We start from the raw sequence: 19,415 nt of genomic DNA on the forward strand, positions 1-19,415 counted from the left end.
GCATCATGAAAAACTAATGCCAGTACATTGTCTAGATGTTCCAGGAGAGCTGATATTTGAGCTCATCTAGTCGCTTGACAAATCTCCCGGCACAGGCAAGCCACATGAAATACTGTCTAGCAGGCAGAAATGTCTGAGCTTATTTTAATGCTAAGACGACCAGGTTCTTTCAAGCAAGACCAGTTGGCTTATTATCACAGCAATGGATCTGTAATTTTTCAAATATACTATTATTCTGTTTTCAGATCCCAGTGTAATAAAGTACTTAAGCACTTGTCTTATTGAAGTGGGTGACAGTGAGCAAAGGCCCAGCAACAATGACTTAAGTATTACATTAGTTGGCAACTTTCTACTTAAACCATCCTGCATCGCTTTTAAAGCTTGTCAATCATGGCCTGTGTGGTCCCTACTTTATATGTTAAACTTCTTTAGCAAGTAAATGGTGCACCTTCAAAGACAGAGATGAAAGGATTCAAATAAACATTCACAATGAAATGTGTTAACGACTACTTTGCCTGCTTGTTTTGGCTAGGGTTTTGCTCCGTACACTGCTGCACGTCCTACTATAGGATGAAATGCACTTCCTTCTGAATATGCGGCACTTGTGCTCTTCAGCATTAACCAGCAGCAGTCAGCTGGTTAACTCAGAACACTGTGCAGAACCCTCCCACCTCCTTAATGTTTAACTCCACATTATTTAAAAATAACTCTGAAGTAACTCCACATTATTTAAAAATAACTCTGAAGTATCACATTTACTACACTTTATTCTCTGCTGGTCCAAGATGACAAATGAAGATTTGTTGCAATAATACAAAATAACGTGTGAGTCAAAATCACTACTCATCGGAGGGAAAGAAGGCAGAATGAGACAAGCGTTATTTTTAAGAAAACAAGCTGAAAAACAGGCTTTGTCCACATTCCAACAACAATTGTTCTATCATCTTTATCATTTGTCAATTCAAGGTAAAATATGATCCTTTGCTAAACCAAGCATTAAAAATTCATGTATTAATTGGATCAAACCCACAATGGAATAGAAACATACCTTTAGCACTCTATCCACCTCCTGCTTGTTTAGATCTTCTCCACATTCTTGACTCAACTGATTCTGGATGACATTCCTGCGCACTCGATAATTTTTCGAAAAGATTTCAAGCAAAACTTGGCGATGCTTTAAAAGAAAACGTATCATAAATACAAAGAGAAGAACAATTATTCCTATCTTTCTATATATCAAAACTGCATGTGCCTTAGTCTGTACAAAACATTTACTGAACTACATTAGAGGATTCTTGCTTTGTAATCCTGAAACGGTCCCATACACATCTGCTCTCCAGCAGTGCCCTAGCCTCTGAGGGCCTTACAGGGATCTCTCTCTACCCTGTGGCCAGACCTGCACCCGTCCTATGACCTGGGGCACCTCCAAAGGTACAAGAACATGCTGAAGAAGGGGCTGCAAGATATTCCTCTCAAATGCTTCCACAGGAGTTCACATGGTCCACTCCAGCCAGGAGGCTGGATACTGCTTGACTCTTTCCTATAAAAATTTATTTAGATCATGGACACAGGAGTTACATTGTCCATCCACATTTTGTTAGGCACCTTCCCTTTCACTTCATTTACTCTGATAGCAATTAAAACTCGGGAGATGCTCACATATGCCATAATCATTTCCTATTCTAAGTATAAACAGATACATCAGGTAACAACATCATTTAATCTCTGGTTAACGTTGCATTACCACCAAAAGGAAAAAAAAAAATAATTAAAAAAATTGGACTGGATTCGGATGTGAGCCCTGCACTGGAGAATCATTTCTCCTTGCAGGTTCAAAATTATTTGTATTCCACTGAGCTAGTTACTGACATGTACTGAACATACTACGTTCTTTCTGCCCACACCGCTTTCTCTTGACACAGCAATGATCACCCTGTGAGCTAAGAGCTATCCTCTCAGCTGGAAACAGGCTGGTATTGAAAACTGTACACTTCAACAGGGAAAGAGGAAAACTGCCTGCTGTACCAGTTCCAGAAACACAAATTCAAACAATGCCAAATGCTCAATAAACATATATTTGGGAATGTCACTTATTTTTATCTTTACCTGATCATAAGTGTCACCAGCTTCCCAAAGCGCATAGACCTTTAGTTCATCTGGTGAAGCAGCAGTCTGTGGAGGAAACTGAGAACAAGAGGCTGTTAAAAATAACCATCTATTTAATGAGTTCTGCTTAATGATTCTATGACACAGTATCCCTGGACACCTATTACTGGATCAAAAACGTCGTTGCCATGTAATGAGAACTGCTGAAACAACATAAGCTCCTCTCCCATTCCACACTCGAAGGGGTAGCTTTGCTCTGGCAGCCCCTGTGCCTGCTCAGGCATGGCCCATCCTGCAGCCGTGGGGCAGACACCTTCTCGCAGGCCCGATGACTTCAACAGAAACACGATCTGTATCAAACCTGTTCTGCTGGGTGATCCTGCAGCATACAGACCCCAAATTAGTAAGGGGCTAACTATGGCCTAGGCAATGGGATGAGCACCATGGCACCCCGATGTGTGCCTTGATATGCCCAAGCCATGTTTGACTGATCATAGAATCATAGAATCATTTAGGTTGGAAAAGACCTTCAAGATCATCGAGTCCAACCATCAACCATGCCCACTAAACCATGTCCTCAAGTACCCCGTCTACTCGCTTTTTGAATACCTCCAGGGATGGTGACTCAACCACTTCCCTGGGCAGCCTGTTCCAATGTCTGACAACCCTCTCAGTAAAAAATTTTTTCCTAATATCTAACCCAAATCTCCCTTGCCGCAACTTGAGGCCATTTCCTCTCGTCCTGTCTCCAGCCACCAGACAGAAGAAACCAGCACCCCCCTCACTACAACCCCCCTTCAGGTAGGTGTAGAGAGCGATCAGGTCTCCCCTCAGCCTCCTCTTCTCCAGACTAAACAGCCCCAGCTCCCTCAGCCGCTCCTCACAACACTTGTGCTCCAGGCCCCTCACCACCTCGTTGCCCTTCTCTGGACACGCTCCAGCACCTCAAGGTCTTTCCTGCAGTGAGGGGCCCAAAACTGAACACAGGACTCGAGGTGCCGAGTACAGGGGAACAATCACCTCCCTGCTCCTGCCGGCCACGCTATTTCTGATACAGGCCAGGATGCCGTTGGCTGCCTTGGCCACCCGGGCACACTGCTGGCTCATATTCAGCCGGCTGTCGACCAGCACCCCCAGGTCCTTTTCTGCCGGGCAGCTTTCCAGCCACTCTTCCCCAAGCCTGTAGCGCTGCGTGGGGTTGCTGTGACCCAAGTGCAGGACCCGGCACTTGGCCTTGTTGAACCTCATACAATTGGCCTCAGCCCATCGATCCAGCCTGTCCAGATCCCTCTGCAGAGCCTCCCTACCCTCAAGCAGATCGACCCTGCCTCCCAACTTGGTGTTGTCTGCAGACTTGCTGAGGGTGCATTCGATCCCCTCATCCAGATCATTGATAAAGGTATTAAAGAGAACTGGCCCCAATACTGAGCTCTGGGGAACACCACTTGTGACCCGCTGCCAACTGGATTTCACCCCATTCACCACAACCCTCTGGGCTCGGCCATCCAGCCAGTTCTTCACCCAGCGAAGAGAATGATGCTTCTGGTGACGGTGGGGTAACCCACACCAGTGCCATGGGCCCTGATGCCATGTCTGGCACACCACCAACCATTTCAGAGCTTTAAAAGGGAACTGTTGGGCATATTGGAATCCTGTGAATTTTGCACGGGGACAGTTTCCTACTGGTGGAAGGTCAATCACCACATACCAGAGCAATCCCAGGGCCTGGACCTTAGCCAGTATCTCATGGCAAGATGTCTAGATTTTTCCTGTCAGCAGCATCTGCTTCCAGACCATCCAAAGCAGTATTCAACTGAGAGCACCAAGTACATTGTAGGGTCTTTCTGGAGGTTTTTACATTTACAGTGGCAGGTTTTAGAGTTTCAGACTTTATTCTGTATTTATCTGCTTCACTAATCCCAAGTCAGCGTTACTGACAAACACTGTGCTTCTGCTGTATTTGTCATCTCTGTTTTGGGGCAGACTACAGGACTCTAGAAGACTGGACACTGAACCAGACACTTGCTCATTTCAGGCTCCAAAAATGACGGGGTTTTGGTTTTTTTTTTTTTTCCCATGTGTCAAGCTAGAGAAATACATCTGTTTTTTCTGAGGCAGAGGCCTCACACCCCTGCACACAGGAACGAACACAACTGCCTCCCCTCCATGCCCCGAACTCCTAAAAAAATAAAATACCATAGATTTGCCTTAACATTTCCCCTTGGAGCAGGGACTAACAAGCAATGCTGGCATATGCCTTCACTCCTGACATGTCTCTTCCTGACTGTTACTAACAACTTATTCCTTGTAACCGCCCAGCAACCTAAATCAATCATCTATGAAAAGCTAACAAGCCAGTCCTGATTGCTTCAGCATCCCTCAATCCTAGCTGCTGGTACAAACCAAACCTTTCTTCCCAGCCTCCCTCACACCATTCCAAAAGACTTGTGCACTGCGGAGTGAAAGCTCAGCCTTTCCTTTCACCCTTTGCCCCTGATCTTGTTGCAAAGAGGAAGAGTTTTGTGCAGCAGGAGCTGCCCGGTGGGATTAGCAGCTTTGGCTCTCACGTTGGTCCAACTGGCTGGACTATAACAAGGTTTTACACTTGATTTAGAGCCAGGATTCAGGTTTATTAGGCTCGCAACACCTGACACAATTCTCTTCTCCTAAGGACATTTGCTTTTGAGGAATAATATCTCTTGTATGCTTGCAGCACAGATAAAATCAAACACTTCAGCTTCCTTCCAGAAAACTGCTGCAGCAGGAAAGGCAAAATGCAGGGCACCAGGAGCACCCAGCCACGAGCTGCCTCGCTCTGAGAAAGTCACTCAACACAGACCCAGAGTGCAAACTCCTCCTGCCTCAGCCACAGGTCTGAAATGCAGCTGTGTTTACCCGGCCCTTCTGTGAGGAAACAGCTTCCAAACCAACACAATACTTATTTGGGAAGAAAACCCCACAGGATCTCCTCCTCCCGTCCAGATTTACTCTGCAAACTGTTGCAAACACCGCTGCCAACAGCACCCTGCTTGCTTGCTGCTGTCATACAGCCTGTCTGCAGGAGCGGGAAATGCCATCAGCGACTCTGAGACACATGCTGCTCTGTCCAAACAGCTTTACTGTCTTGCCATTGCTGTCCCTTTGCCATTTTATGTTCCTTATCTTAATCTCTCCAGCCTCACCTTGAAACAACTCTCCACTGCCATAATATCGTTTACAGTATTTGCCCTGTGCCCCTTCCTGCTCTAAGCCCCCAGAGCTAGTGCAGGGCTTTTAGGAGATGAACTGCTGGCCCAGGTCCCCAGGGCTGCCACGTTAAAACGGAAGCTCTCAGGGAGGAGCCCTTGGCTTTGGGATGTGTCTCACTCAAGAACTGAGCACACCCTAAAAATAGCCACTGCCAGGCAGCCTCTCATTATAGCTAAACCAGACTGAAAGGGGCTGAGTCTGCCAGAAAAAAACTTATCAGCTGGAATAATCCTAGAGGTAAACTATTGAGCTTACCTCTCCAGGAGCCTGGCATCAGGACTAGTCCAAAAGGCTCACCGTAAGCACAGGGCTGCATTCCTCTCCTGTTACCCTAGCCAGGCAGGACGCCAGCAATGGTTACATCATTTCCTGATACCTCGAAAATATCCTTAAAATTTGTGCAGAACCTTGCCACTGCAGGGACCGTGGGAAGGGAGCTGGCAGGAGCCAGCCACCCCCATGCACCCCCCTCTACTCACCCTCTCTCTGATGGCAGCAGCAGCGCACTGCACTTGGGTGCATCTGCCCAGGATCCGGTATTTCTGTACGTGTGCTTTTCCCTCCCACTTGAGGATGCTACAAAGCACAGGCAAGCACAGCACTCTGCAGGCATCCCCACAGCCTCCTTTGCTGCTGGAGTGGCACCTCTTCTGGCTCCCCACAAATACTATTTATCTCCTACCCTGGGTGCAGTCGGTCAGCTTTATAATAAATCCTACATTCCCTTGGTAAGGTTTCAATTGCCGTTTTCAGCAACATGTTTTCCGTAATAGGGCAGCATGCAAGCCAAGAGTGTCTTCACCCCCCACAGAACATCATTTTAATTACCTCAGATCATTGATTTTTATCACCAAAGCACTTTCAATTACAGAAAACTAATGAGCAACTATGAAATCCCACGCTAAACAACCCTCCAGGCTTTCCCTGAGCTCAGGCACCCTCATTGGGTTCTGACAAAATTGTCCAGGGGAACAATCAAGAAATACCAAAGTGTATGAGCCTATGCAAAGAGTAAAACCAGCCCCAGCACCTTTGCCATCTGCACACAGCATCAGGGGGAGGCTCGGGGGTAACAATTTACATTGCTGATAACAGTACAGGCTTATACAGGCTCCTGTAGAAGATCTCAAGTTTTGCAGTAAACTCTGAGTCAGCAGAACTAAACTTAAAGCAGACCTCTAGCAAGAGACTTTCCAGTGACCACTTCTGCACCTCTGCAGGTCTCCTGTGACAGGGTTTTCCAGACAGGAGGAAGTTCCCAACTACCTCTCTTCAGAAGAATTTTATTTTGGTTGTTTTTTTGAAAAAAGAAACTATAGCACTTTCACTCCTCACAGCTTTAAAGCAAAGAGTGGATGGAATACTTTCCAAAATCCCAAAATTTCCAAAGCAAACAAGTCCCAGTCCCGAGTAACAGAGCAGCAATGACCTCAGCTATTTACCATCAGCATGGCAAATGCACATATGACACTGCATACAAAGGAGAGCCTAGCCAGCACTAAGAGGCAGTTCCAGGCAAACATTACTCCAGGACTTGAAAGCTGTCAGGAGAGAAAGCAGAAAGTACCAAAATCGGTGGTCTCCCTAGTGGCGTTTTGAGTCTGTTACTTGGTTCCCGGGTGCCACAACATGTACTTTGCACATGACTGAACATGTTATTTGTCGTCCCCCCCCCCGTCCGCCAGCAACCCTTACTTCTTAGCTGAGTTTCAACTCCCATGCTCCAGGCTCTCTCTCGTCAGCCTGCCTGCTTCCTGCTCTTTCCGCCTTGCCTGCTCTTTCAAGCAGTTCACACGTCTCTTTTCCCCTCTCCCCGAAGGCAGCTGACTCCCAAGCTCTTTCTGGTTGCAACCCAATCAGCACTGCCAGATGTCTTGTAAAATTAATTTCCTTTTAGGCTGTTTCCCATGATGCCAAATGCCTTTTCTTTTCCTAAGCGATCTACTGTCACACAAACCTGCTCTGTCTCACGCAATCACACATGTCATTTCCATAAAGACAAAGAAACAAAGACACCTCTGCACAGTCTAGAAGGAAAAGGACTGACCAAAGAAACCTGCTGCAGATATGGTTTGCCACTTCCCAGAGGGCTCTGCTGGGCGTGCCTTGCCGCTCCCAGGCAGTCAATGCCACCTTTCCTCCCCCAACTGTATCCCTGTCCCTGAGAGAAGGAGCTTGTGCAACTCCAGGAGAGCTGATGGGAATCTGGTACTGCCTTAGATCATGTTAACAGAAGCAAGTTGGGACAGCGAGTCACTGCAGCCCAACAGCTTGGATGTGGAAACAGAGCCCCAAAGACAACTAAACTATGCAGCATACCACTGAGCAAAGAAAGCAGAGTGCAGGGCCTGCCAGAAGCAGGACGGCAGACAAACCTCCAGCAGCTTCAACATATCCAGTACTGGACAGTTACTCAGCGCACATCCGTTCTTCTGGTCCACCAGCACAGGACACAAACATTTCACAGCTCAGATGTTTAACTGCCCCCCAATCCCTCCTCCCCAAAGTACACCCAGGGAAAAACATACTTACAGGCACCAAAATCTGTTTGCAGCCAGTGTCCAACACCATGTCCTGTAACATTTTGTCCGAAATGCCACTGAACAATGTATGTCCTGGAGGCAGACTGGCTAAGTGAAGGTTAAATAACCGTTTAAGCTCACTCAGGGTGAGTACAAATTGTTTCTTAAACGTTGACGACACAAACGCCTTCAGTTCTTGGGCTACCCGGTCAATGCAGCCTCCAGGCAAGTGGCCGTTTAAAGAGTCCGTGGAGTCCTCCTCTGCATGGAGGCCGTTGACAATGCCATTGTTCATGCCCTCGTAAGCCGAGGTATCCATTGGCTCCTCGTCACTCACAGGCTCCTCTTTAATGCGGATATTGGAAACATCTATCTTGGCTGAGGCATCATTGGATTTCATCTCTGCCTTTTGCTTCTGGAACTCCTTCTCCAGCTGCCCATAGTTCTGCTTGAGTTTTGCTTTAGCCATGTTGACCCTTTGCTCCCCAGAAACCAGCAACGGATGAGCTAGTAAGAAACAAGAGACATCATAAATCTCACCATAACCAGGGCTCCAGTCTTGCAGAATGTTTCTTGAAGGGGTCATGGTGAAATGAAAGCAGGAAACGTCCTCTGCTTGTGAAATCTAAGGCATAAACCCGGTTTGTTGGTAAGATTTTACTTTAGTTTGGGGTTTTGTTTTTTTTTTGGGGGGGGGGGGGGTTGGAGGGGTGATGGCGGGGGGAGGGAGGTTGTTTATTTTAAAGATAAACATGTTGACAAATTGTAAGCCAGATGCTTGGGGAAGGGTGTTCCAGTTGAGGAACCTGAAGCAAAGACAAAGTGCACTTGACTTGTTCCATCACTAGGGCTTTTTCTGTAGTCAGGAAACCAGGATACAGACTGCTTATACATCTCTACTCATGACCCAAATGCTGCTTTGCCTAACAACTTTTTTTTTTTTTTTTTTTTTGGGAGTATCTAGTGGCCAGTGGGGCCTGCTTCAGCAAATGCCAGAGCCAGCACAAGGATGTCCTATAGGTACAGTGAGGAGAGTGAAGGGGTTAACAGTGAACTTGAATACCCTTCTAGCATGAGGCACACAGTGTGAAAGTCTGAGACCCTCTTCTTAGTATTATTACCCAGTGATGGGGAGAAAGGGACAGGAGGGAGTTCTTTTCCCATGCAATCCTGTGCCTCTTCCCCTGGGTCCTCTACACGCCCAGCTATCCAAAGGTGAAAGGAAGGGGCGTGTTGGCAGCAGAGGAATCCAGTCTCAATGCCAAAGGAAGGAGTGCTGTGTTTAAGGCAAAATCATGCACAGCACACATGCTGTTATCTTCTCTGCTGTTAGGCTTGCTAATCCTCTCCAAATAACCCAACACCTAATCCTTCCAAGCAGATCAGACACAGGGTATTGAAATGGATTCATATGCTCATTTGTCAGTTCTGCTTATACTCTTCATTGGCTCCAGTGTCTGGCAATGAGCCAAATACCTAGTTAAAACTCTGGAATCTCAAGTTTTCACAATCTTTTAAAATTCTGGAGCAGCTACTTTAATATTCTCACTAGCATCCATGGTGGAGAAGGACATCAAAAAGAGACAGCTTCACACCTCCTTACAGCCCCCTGCCAAACACATTCTTCATTAATTGCTCAGCCCTCAACCACAGGACAGAGAGCCCAGTGCAAATCACGCAAAACAACAAAAGAAAAAAAATCACCTCCTGCACATTAACTCACAAACTGAGAGGTGAGAATTACTTGTGCACAGGCCCTGTCCCCTCTTCAGGAGCTGCTTACACCCTTACACCACACAAGCTGCCTTAAATGAAGAAGTTGATAAGAGAACCAGCTGATTTTACACAAATAGCAAGTCCCCAGTGCCAAGGAATCCTCTGTGCTCTGCTATGAGGATGCTACAGTAAGCTTGTGTCACCCCAACGTCAGTGTTGTTAGTACAGACCAAGACCTGTCTCAAATAATCCAAAGGAAATCGCAAGAATGGGAAAATATTAAACAAAACAAGGCCAGTCCCCACCATGTTCAAAACCAAAGAGGAACTCCAAAACATCACCCAGGAATATGGAGAGATGCATGTGCTTCAAGATGATCCAAGCACAATTCCATTTACCTGATTGTGCCTCTTGTTTCTTTGGCGTCAAGTGCTCCTTTAAGAGATTATAGACCTTTTCTAATCTGAAAGACAAAGATAAAATATACCAAGATAGTTTCAGTTGTTATGCCTGCGTGCAGCCATGCCAGCTTTGGCCATTAACTAGAACACTCAATTTCTCCAGGGAGCCAAGGAACAGGAATGACTTGAATGATGCAGTGACACCCCCCACCACACCACTGCCTGGTGACTGTGAGGGGGAAACCTTCGAGGCAATACAGATCAAATTATCTATCAATGTCTACAGAAACTTTGTACTAGATAATTCCCTGTTTTTAGCTTATTCCCCAAAATAAAACAAGTCATTTACTTGGCCTGAATGCCCATCCACAGCATATGTTGCCTCTGAACTATATCTGGATGCTTCTTAACAAAGTCTTCATCATAAGGCAGCATGAACTCCCAACCTTTGTTTATTCTTGCCACGGACATGTGCTCTAGGAAGTCTTTCACATCTTCTGGACAAAGCTAAAAGAAAAAGCAAAAGCATAAATAATATGGAAGTCAATTTACATAGGACATATGCAGCCATGCAGCAATGGGCATTGTTCCATGAGACAAGAAGAGTTGGACTGATTTGGTATGTATGGGGCACCTCCATGAATACACACCCAGCTAAGTCAGAGATAGTCATCCTTCTCTGCAGCACCAACACTTTCACACAATGTTAAAAGCACAGGACTTCAGAGAGCAGTGGTAATTAATCACCTGAGAGTCAAATAGCTCATGGCATGTTTTGTGAAGAAAAGGGAGTTTCCAAACTGAGATGAAAAGACTCTGTTGTGAAGAGAAGCATATTCTACAATGTCAATCTTATTTTAGAGCCGCAGGTCAAACATGCTGCACCTACACATGCACAGCTTTTAAGCGGCACTGGATCTTACATTCCAAAAATAGATGGTCTGTGCATAAATTGACTCACGTTTTATCGTTTTACAGCATTTTAAGGAAATTATTTTTTGTCCTCTTTACATAATGTTTCTCATTCATTTGTCAGTTTTAACAGAATATTCAGGTGCCTGAGTTGCTTTAAAGCTTTTATTCAATATTGACAACTGGCAAATGCTGAGAGAAGAGTTGCTCTTTTCTAACATACCCAAAGCAGAGCAGCTAGTGTGGACTGCACAAGCACTCATCTGCTTTGGTGCACGATCAGTCAGTTTAATTCAAACTGTGTCTGGCTTTCCACTGAAACAGTTGAGAGGACAAGATGCATTCCAGTGGCTCAGCGACAAGGCCAGTCATATCCTGTGGAGTCATGGTAGCTGTGGGAGCTGCTCAAAATGTTTGTAAAAAGAGTATGTATCTATACCTACCTGTTCCAAAGTGAAGGCATGCCTGGTGAGCAACACTGCAAGTCAGCAGTAATGCAGACACTGTGAACTTTAGAAAAGGCTTGCAGCAGCACCCACTACCAACCTACGGACAATGTGCAACACGTATCACCAACTTCTGATTTAGGAATAAAAAAAAAAAAAAAAAAGAAAAAAAATCACTCACTTTTGTAACTGCTGCCACTTCCTTTCTCACAACCCAGCGGTCCTGTGTGAACTTCCACATCTAAGAAGGGAACAAAAGAGAAAAACCTAGTAACTGTATTTAGCAGTTGCTTTACTGAAGTTGTAGTAATGACCCTGTTCAATGATGTTACCAGAAAAATGGAAACCCCATTCCTTTCAAGAATGTGGAAGTAGGCGATTCTCAGCCAGGTAGTGGGAAAACACTTTCTGGCCTCTTCTGGCCTCAAATGGCCATGAACACAGTATCAAAAGCTTCGAGAGTCCATGGTTTGCCTTGATGAACCTGTGACTACAAAAGCTATGAAGAATCTCTTGAACTCAAACTCCATTTAGCTTCCAAAAAAAAAATAAAATCCACTGCAGTGATGCTGGTATTCCAGAAGTCACACTTGAGGCTCTGCTTCTCACATACCTAATCACCAACCTAAATAAACTCTTCATCCACTTCTGTTAATGCAGGGGGCTGTAAAGGTTGATGACTGTTCCCTTTCTGCAGCACACAGCCCCCTAGAAAGCGCCCGTTCCCTTCTTCAGTGCACATCACGGTCACTTATAGTTATGCCAAGATGGCCTGTCACTCACATACTTGTCCCCAGTTAATGGAAAAGCTAGGTGCTCTGCAGAGCAGCTCCTAAGGTCCAACATCCTGAGAGGCAGTTGCTGAGAGCAGTCTAACAGGATACATGAGGACTTGGGCAGAACAATGTCTGAACACCCCTTTGATTTCTTCCTGTCTCCATTTAAACAGACTACAACCTCTTTTAGTCTGTGTGTATTAATAATGTCTTGAAGAATTCAAAATCTCATTACTGCCAATTTCTTCCTGCCCTATGACGTCATCTATGTGTCCTTCTCTCTGATTCAGCTTCTCTCTGCCCACAAACACACAAAACCACCATGCTCACTTTAGGGCACAAGGCATTTCTGTTTTAAAGCACAGGAAGCTCCTGTCCAAAGGAAGTAGATCTATCAGCTCTCCTTGCACACAACTCTGAGGCACCCATTTCTCATTAGGCCCTTTACCCTCAGCTAGAGCCAATGGTACTCACATCCTCTGAATTTATTATGTGATAATCTGGGGAAAAAACAGAAGCTTTCAGAAAAGACAAAAACTACTTTTCCTTCTCCCCAAAGTACAGCATGGAACAGGTGGACACTAAAATATGGTTGCCATAAATATTTTTTATCCTTATTAATTACTTTACACAAATATATACAGGGAAATAAAGTTCACTTTTTAAGCTAGAACACATTATCTCCACAGATGCAATACAGCATTACATACTATTTCTGAGCCTTATGACCAGACATTTCACTTCGTCTGAGAGCCAGAAATACCAATGCTTTCTATTTTCTAACATTTTAACTTTTTCCCTTTTGTAGAGCTAATCAGCAAATTACTTGCCTTTAAGATTGACACCAATTCATTTCTCATGCAAGGTATATTTAACATAATTCAAATGAAAGTAATGTATCTTTACATCTTAATCGCTAAAACACTACTGCTTACTTAACTGAACATAATAATTTCTGGTCTCTAGAACTTTACACATGACGTGTCACCTAATCTGCTGTGTCCTAAAGACTTATGTCACTGGGTCACACCTGAATCCAGGTCTCCATATGGCAGTGTCTAGGGCTGACATCAAGTCACAATAAAAAGTCAGTTTCAATCACCATCAGTTTTATCTTCTACTAGTACTGTAATATCCTTAAAGTCTCTTGCACTGCATGCTCCTATTCAGAGCTAAATCTCATAAACAAACTTTGCAGACAAGGGGAACAGTCAGGTCTAACTGAAAAAAATGAGAGCAATGCACTCGTCAGCTTCTCTTTGATGGGGCGGAAGCCATAAACTGAATATGAACTTAGGAACCACTTAGGAACTTAATTCTTTCCATGGTTAGTGAAAATAAACACAATGCAGAGGTTGTTCCCTTTTGCTGTGGTTACGTGTGTGTTTACAAGACCTGTATTCATTTCAACTTCCATGTGCAGCTACTGCTCACAAAAGGTGCCTGGGAACAGAGTCCTTTCACTGATTAGCAGCTCTGGGGAATAAAGTCCTTTTTAAAGATCAACAGTACATGCTCAGGGAGCACAAGGCTTACCCACACTGCCCTCCTGAGATCTCACAGTCCTGACCCCATGGAAATATATCTGGAGAAACAAGCACTTTATTATCCAGTCCTGGCTTTTCTGTAAGCCCTGCATTGTGGGGGCTATGTGATAGTGGCTCTACAGCACGTATTAGAAAGGGATGAATACTGTTAATGACAGATGATTTGAACCTGCCAGACAGCCACAATGACAATCTATGCCAACACTCCCATGACAGACTAGTAACAACACCTTCAGGATTAAAGTACAAATAATTTTGTTGGAGGAAACACCTTATTGCAGTAGAGCAGCAGAGTTTTGCAATGCCATGGCCTCTCAGGCAAACTTCACCTGCGTTTTCCTTTAAAAACAACAAATATTTTTATACTTACAACAAAGTCTCTTCCTCTACAGAGCACTTCTGCAGGGACTCCACTATGTGGACTAGAAGTATCTTTCGGGTAGAGGACATCACTGTTAATTAAAAAGGAAGACAGATTAGTTACTAGGTACTCCAGAAAAAATGGCATTGGTGAAAATTAACAAACATGTCCTCCCTGTTCTGCAGTTAAATTATACCTTTATCCAAAGCATGGTTTTCATTAAAGGAATTAATATTGGTGTAATTACACCACTGCAATTACAATAGTGCAAAAAGGCTTACACCAGCAAAGCATAGCCTTGTGGCTAGCAGATGTGTGCAACACAGGTACAAGCTCTGCTTTGTTCTTGCAAAGCCTATCCTCCCTTGGATCAGTGTAAACAAGACCAGAATGATCCTAAGAAATGCTTAGGCTAACCTGGTATGCAGCCTTGAAGGCAGCATTTAGACAAAATGCTGATGTATGGGCATAAGGTTTTTTCATTTCGTTCCCAGCAATCAAGGGTTTAAGAGAACAATACTACAAAACGTCATGCTCAAAACAAACAGCCCTGAGACCAACACTACCCTGTGTCCTCGTCTGCTTGCAAGACCAACTGGATGACATTTGTTAGCGTGCTCTCCAAGGCCTCAAGGCAGCCCAAATTCATGATCTTGATCCTACCCAGGCCAAAGAAATGGGTCCCTTCTACATTTAAAGCTCTGATGCGTGCATGCGCTGCTCTGTGCCCAACCATCCCAAATATGCCACATCTCCTAGAGATACACGCATCCTTCTCGGACTAGTAGCAAAGAATCAACTACAACATAAAAACAATCTGAATGCAAATATACTGTCTTTTAACTTGCTTCCAGTTTCCTTCTGGAATGGCTGGAGGGACAGCAAGGGTTGCTGTAAAAACTGTTCACATTGTTAACACAGACCTGTATCACAATAGCTGAAACACATCCTGCTAACAGACTTGGACTAGTAGCTGGTGCCACTCATCTTAACACAGAGAGCTATTTCAGAGACTGTAATTCTCCGCATGCAGTGCTCCACCCAGGTAAAAAAAATCATACTGCACTTTAGACTTCAATTCCCAGTGGGATGTTTTATCCTAATAAACAGGAGGATGATACAGAATCCATTTCATGTGGTACACTCAGCATACGACGCTTGATTTATTAAGCGGGTAATGCCTTCTAGAGGGTAGCTTTCAGCTGACAAGAGCAGCATCCACTGATGAACAGCAAGGTGACTGCACAAAGATCTTTCTTTGACTGAATTTAGCTAAGAAATACTATAGCTGACATTGGTTTCATTTTCTGTGTTTATATTCGATACTAATCTCTGGAAGAATTCAGGGCAGTCCTCCCACAAAAGAACATGAGTGAAGACAACATCAAAAACCTAACATAACTCAAATGCAAATACAGATTACATCACTGTTCAGCCATAATTTTAGCTGGTGTAGGTACTAAGGTATTACCCTTTAACATCAACCCTTTGAATTTTGAATATCTGAGTGCACTAAAAAGGACCAAACATTAAATCAAGATTTTTACAGTACTATGAATTAAGAACATGGCTACTTTGGGACACAAGGAAGATGAGTATATAAAATCCATTGTTCTGATCCTCTCCTTAAAGCAAAAAACCATGTCCCAGTAACAAAGACCAACCATACCTCTTCACCACCCAGTTTCCCTGGACCAGCATTGCCACCTGCTGTATACAGCGGAGAACTGCCGTAGAGTCAGTCCCAGAGCCTAGCAAACTCATCAGATTTGCAAATGGCATGACCTTCACTGAAAGGCAAAATACACACCAGATTAAGGGTTTCTTCAGTGCGCATGATACAGACATAGATTTATAAATCTAGGATACTATGATTTATGTTGAAGTTCATGGTCAAATCTATACCTTAGAAAAAACCCTAAACCTAAGTTCTACTAAGTCCCCCCCCCCTGCACTACAGTCATCCTCTGTTCTAAAAATACCAGCTAGTGTTGCATCGCAGTTGATTAGCTTAACTGGTCCCAAATTAATGCATCAATAAAATAAATCTATGCCTTTGGCAATATTTGGAAACAGAGATACCTCACAAGACAGGAAGCTCCTGAGGCAAAGTCCTCAGGATTTGCTCTCATCAGATAGTAACTCTGAAGAAACAAAATACAATTCCTAGATGACACTCATGAAGTGCTTATTACTGAAAACCTCCCAGAAAATGCCAAAGTGCAGCTTGTTGCATTAACCTTCAACTTAGATTCATGTTCAGACGCCACATTCCAGGAGATACCTGCTGAAATAGAGGTATCCAGAAAGCTATCATCAGATTAGAAATTATTCTAAGAGTAACTTGACTGCAAACATACAGATCAACAGTCAGATCTGCTGCCAACTGCTCGTCCCTGCACAGCAGGTCTTCTTAAGGAAAGGCTCGGGATTTGGATTCTTCACAGAACGAAAGAGCCAGACAGACTGTCTGGTGGGGTGACAGAACTGGTACTACTAGGAAAGGTACCTCATCTAAGGCAATTAGAAGTCACAAAGTAAAGTGCAAATATATTACAAAAGCTACAAACCATTCTTCATCAGGATCTTAATCTGATCAGCAAGGGGTAAAGTTCTCAGCTGGGCCATAGAAAGCACATTGCTTGGAGCCATTGGTTTGTCACTGCAGGTAAACAAGAATATTTGCAGCCCATGAAAAAGAGCATCCAGCCAACACGGACTTTGAACATTCTGTACAAACACTTACTTCTCTTCCTCTACGCTTGGAGGCATCAACATCATTAAATATTCACTAGAAGAAAAGAAAACACATCCTTAAAATGCTTGTCGTGGGACTTCCCAGGTTTAAGTACATTAAAGTTATTTCTTGCTTAGAGCAATCCTACTTGTGTGTATCTACAAAACAAATATTAGCCTGAAGAGAGAGCTCTCCCCTTTCCTCTCCCATCTTCCTCTGTAAATTCAGTACTAGTAAAAGCTATTGACATTCATCTACCCAAAGAGAAGGTACGAAATAAATGGGAGTCAGAATCCCAGCTCTTCTGTACAGAAGAGGTGTCCAAACAGAGGAACTGCAAGAGTAAATACTTTAAACACAGGTGCTCTGACACGGCAGTAAGAGGGGTAATGTGAAATACTGTAGACAGAAAGAATCAGGCCAGCAACAAGCAAAAAGTCTTCTCCACCCATGTAACTACCAGTGTCTGTGAGGAAAGAATCAGATCCAAAAGACTTCTCAGAACACCTAGCACTGTTCCACTAAGACGTTAAATGTTAAGAAAAACGCATCCACACCGCTAAACAGAGAGAGAGTGCCACTTTCCTATTACTTGGCCATGGTTGTATCAGATTACAGCAAAGCATTAGTATTGACTGCATCATGGGAAGATTCCTGTATAGCTGCAGTCACCAAGAAACAAAACTGAACAAGTTTCAAGTAGTTTCCGGTGTGTCTCACAAATCACAAAAACAAGTTTTTGTAAGATTTGCTAACAATGGAAGTTACTGGCTTCAGTGTTTTAATTTATTTTAACCAGAAGGAGCTTTTCTTTTACTTTTCCTTTATAGTATTTGCAGTCCCAATAATGCAGGGTTGTGATAATGTACAAGAGGCTACAATCCCAAGTGAATACAACTAGTTTTACTCTCAGAGTACAGGGAAACAACGAAAGCAACCTGAATAAGTTGAAGTTTGTTTCTGTATTTTTTAAACTATTCAATTTTTATCACGGATAGAATTATCAAACAGCAGACTTTTAAAGAATATACCTGCTTATTACCCTGAAAACAATCCCAACAAATTACTGCAATTTCTGTAGGGAACCATCAAAACCATTACCTGGGAGACTTAATTAATTCCGTGTTTTCAGCAAGGCCGTGACCTTGACTAAATAAATACTGGCGCTCGTGTTCAGAACGGCTGTCCTGGAGATATAGAAAAAACCAAGAGTCACTACCACATATGGAAAACATACAAAATGCCAGAGAGCTGGATTGCTCACTCCAAACTGTGACCACCCTGTCATTACTGCACCATTCAAGCGTTCCACCTCACTAACTAATGTTCTGCTTTCACTTTCTTGAACAATGCTCACGTGATGTGGGAACATTTCTGTTGCTATGACTTTGACATCTGCCGACAGACATGCATGCAGGTCAGACAAACAGGATTTCTGACACTCAACTGACTGGGTTACACAAGTTGTTCACAAAATCCAGTTCATAATCCAAGACCTGAGTGATTCTCGTACTCAGACCCCCCCTTTATGTTTGTCCAACTCTCAGTTTTAAACCTTTTCCACCATGCAGATCCCAAAGCATTATCCAGCAGAGGAGGTACTGTAGGCACTGCAGGATCTGTTAAAGCCTACAGACCTACTTTTCTTCATTATCTTTTGATGATTCCCTGATTCCCATGGGTCCATATTTAAAAACAGTTCTAGACTTGGCTGAGCCTTCAGCCTCAGGTGGCCTCCTCAGCAGCCAGCACACACCTACCTTCAAGCCATAATAATGTAGATGAACCCAGTGCTCTTCTGCTTGTCTCTTCTGCAGGAACTCATAGGATTGAACACGTCGTTGACGAGCTTGTTCGGTCTCAGGGCGGGAGAATCGTACCTAGAAGATTTGGGCATCATTAAATACAGCCCTGAAACCCTCAAAACAAAACACCTGCATTATTTATTTGGTACATAAGTAACAGAAGCTAGGGGCCCTAGCTCAAATGAATCATGCCTTGCTGTCAGTGCCATCTTTATGCTTGTGCAACAAGGGCAAGTCCATCTTGCTTCCCCCCCTCCCAAGCCCAGGGTCACCAGGACTAGCTAAGGTTTCCTGTCCTTTTATTTGGGTGTGAATTGTCATGCTTTCTTGTGAACTGTTGCCTGAACTATCATAAAAAGGAAATTTAAACATACAGTAATTTGCTTAACATCATCTTCAGCTTCATCTTGGGATGAATCACCACCTGCCAAAAAATACAACAGAATAAACACACCACTGCAATAGAAGAGCCAAAGCCAATCTGTTACTGTTTGGGGACCCATGCAGGAAGAAAGTGGTACTAGGAACTACAGAACCATGGGTTCAATCCCAGCTTGCCAAGCTATGCAATGTATGACAGCACCACACTGCTCCTATGATAGGAGACCCTGCTCCCATGAGCTTTGTAGTGTGCAACTTTTCAGTGGCAGTGGTGACACACTCCCTACTGCTGCCCTGTGACATGACCCACCATCTCCTATCCCTCTGCCAATCCCCCGTGCTGTGCCCACAAAACCATTTATGCAGCTACACTGAAAATAAGATCAGTGTAATAATCTAAGAACTTATAATCAGTATGTTTATAATAATAAACACCTTCAGAATATAATGACTCTT

General features: G+C 43.9%; 1 protein-coding gene across 3 annotated transcripts in view; it reads right to left on the reverse strand.

Moving 5' to 3' along the window:
- POLR3E (RNA polymerase III subunit E) overlaps nt 1-19,415 on the reverse strand; it is a 32,303-nt gene that overhangs the window by 2,020 nt on the left and 10,868 nt on the right. For 2 of the 3 annotated variants that reach the window (XM_030001253.2, XM_030001252.2), the window contains exons 8-20: nt 18,953-19,002; nt 18,534-18,653; nt 17,875-17,960; nt 16,783-16,827; nt 16,607-16,698; nt 15,706-15,826; nt 14,046-14,127; nt 11,534-11,593; nt 10,344-10,501; nt 9,992-10,056; nt 7,888-8,384; nt 2,107-2,184; nt 1,049-1,174 (exon numbers count right to left, since the gene is read on the reverse strand). In XM_030001253.2, the coding sequence (XP_029857113.1) occupies nt 1,049-1,174; nt 2,107-2,184; nt 7,888-8,384; nt 9,992-10,056; nt 10,344-10,501; nt 11,534-11,593; nt 14,046-14,127; nt 15,706-15,826; nt 16,607-16,698; nt 16,783-16,827; nt 17,875-17,960; nt 18,534-18,653; nt 18,953-19,002 (1,580 nt within the window). Of the gene's footprint in view, nt 1-1,048; nt 1,175-2,106; nt 2,199-7,887; nt 8,385-9,991; nt 10,057-10,343; nt 10,502-11,533; nt 11,594-14,045; nt 14,128-15,705; nt 15,827-16,606; nt 16,699-16,782; nt 16,828-17,874; nt 17,961-18,533; nt 18,654-18,952; nt 19,003-19,415 lie in introns of all 3 variants that reach the window. The other variant, XR_005931418.1, reaches the window with a different exon arrangement.

The sequence above is a fragment of the Aquila chrysaetos genome, chromosome 25 (genome assembly GCF_900496995.4).
Source record: "Aquila chrysaetos chrysaetos chromosome 25, bAquChr1.4, whole genome shotgun sequence".
Taxonomy (NCBI): Eukaryota; Metazoa; Chordata; class Aves; order Accipitriformes; family Accipitridae; genus Aquila; species Aquila chrysaetos.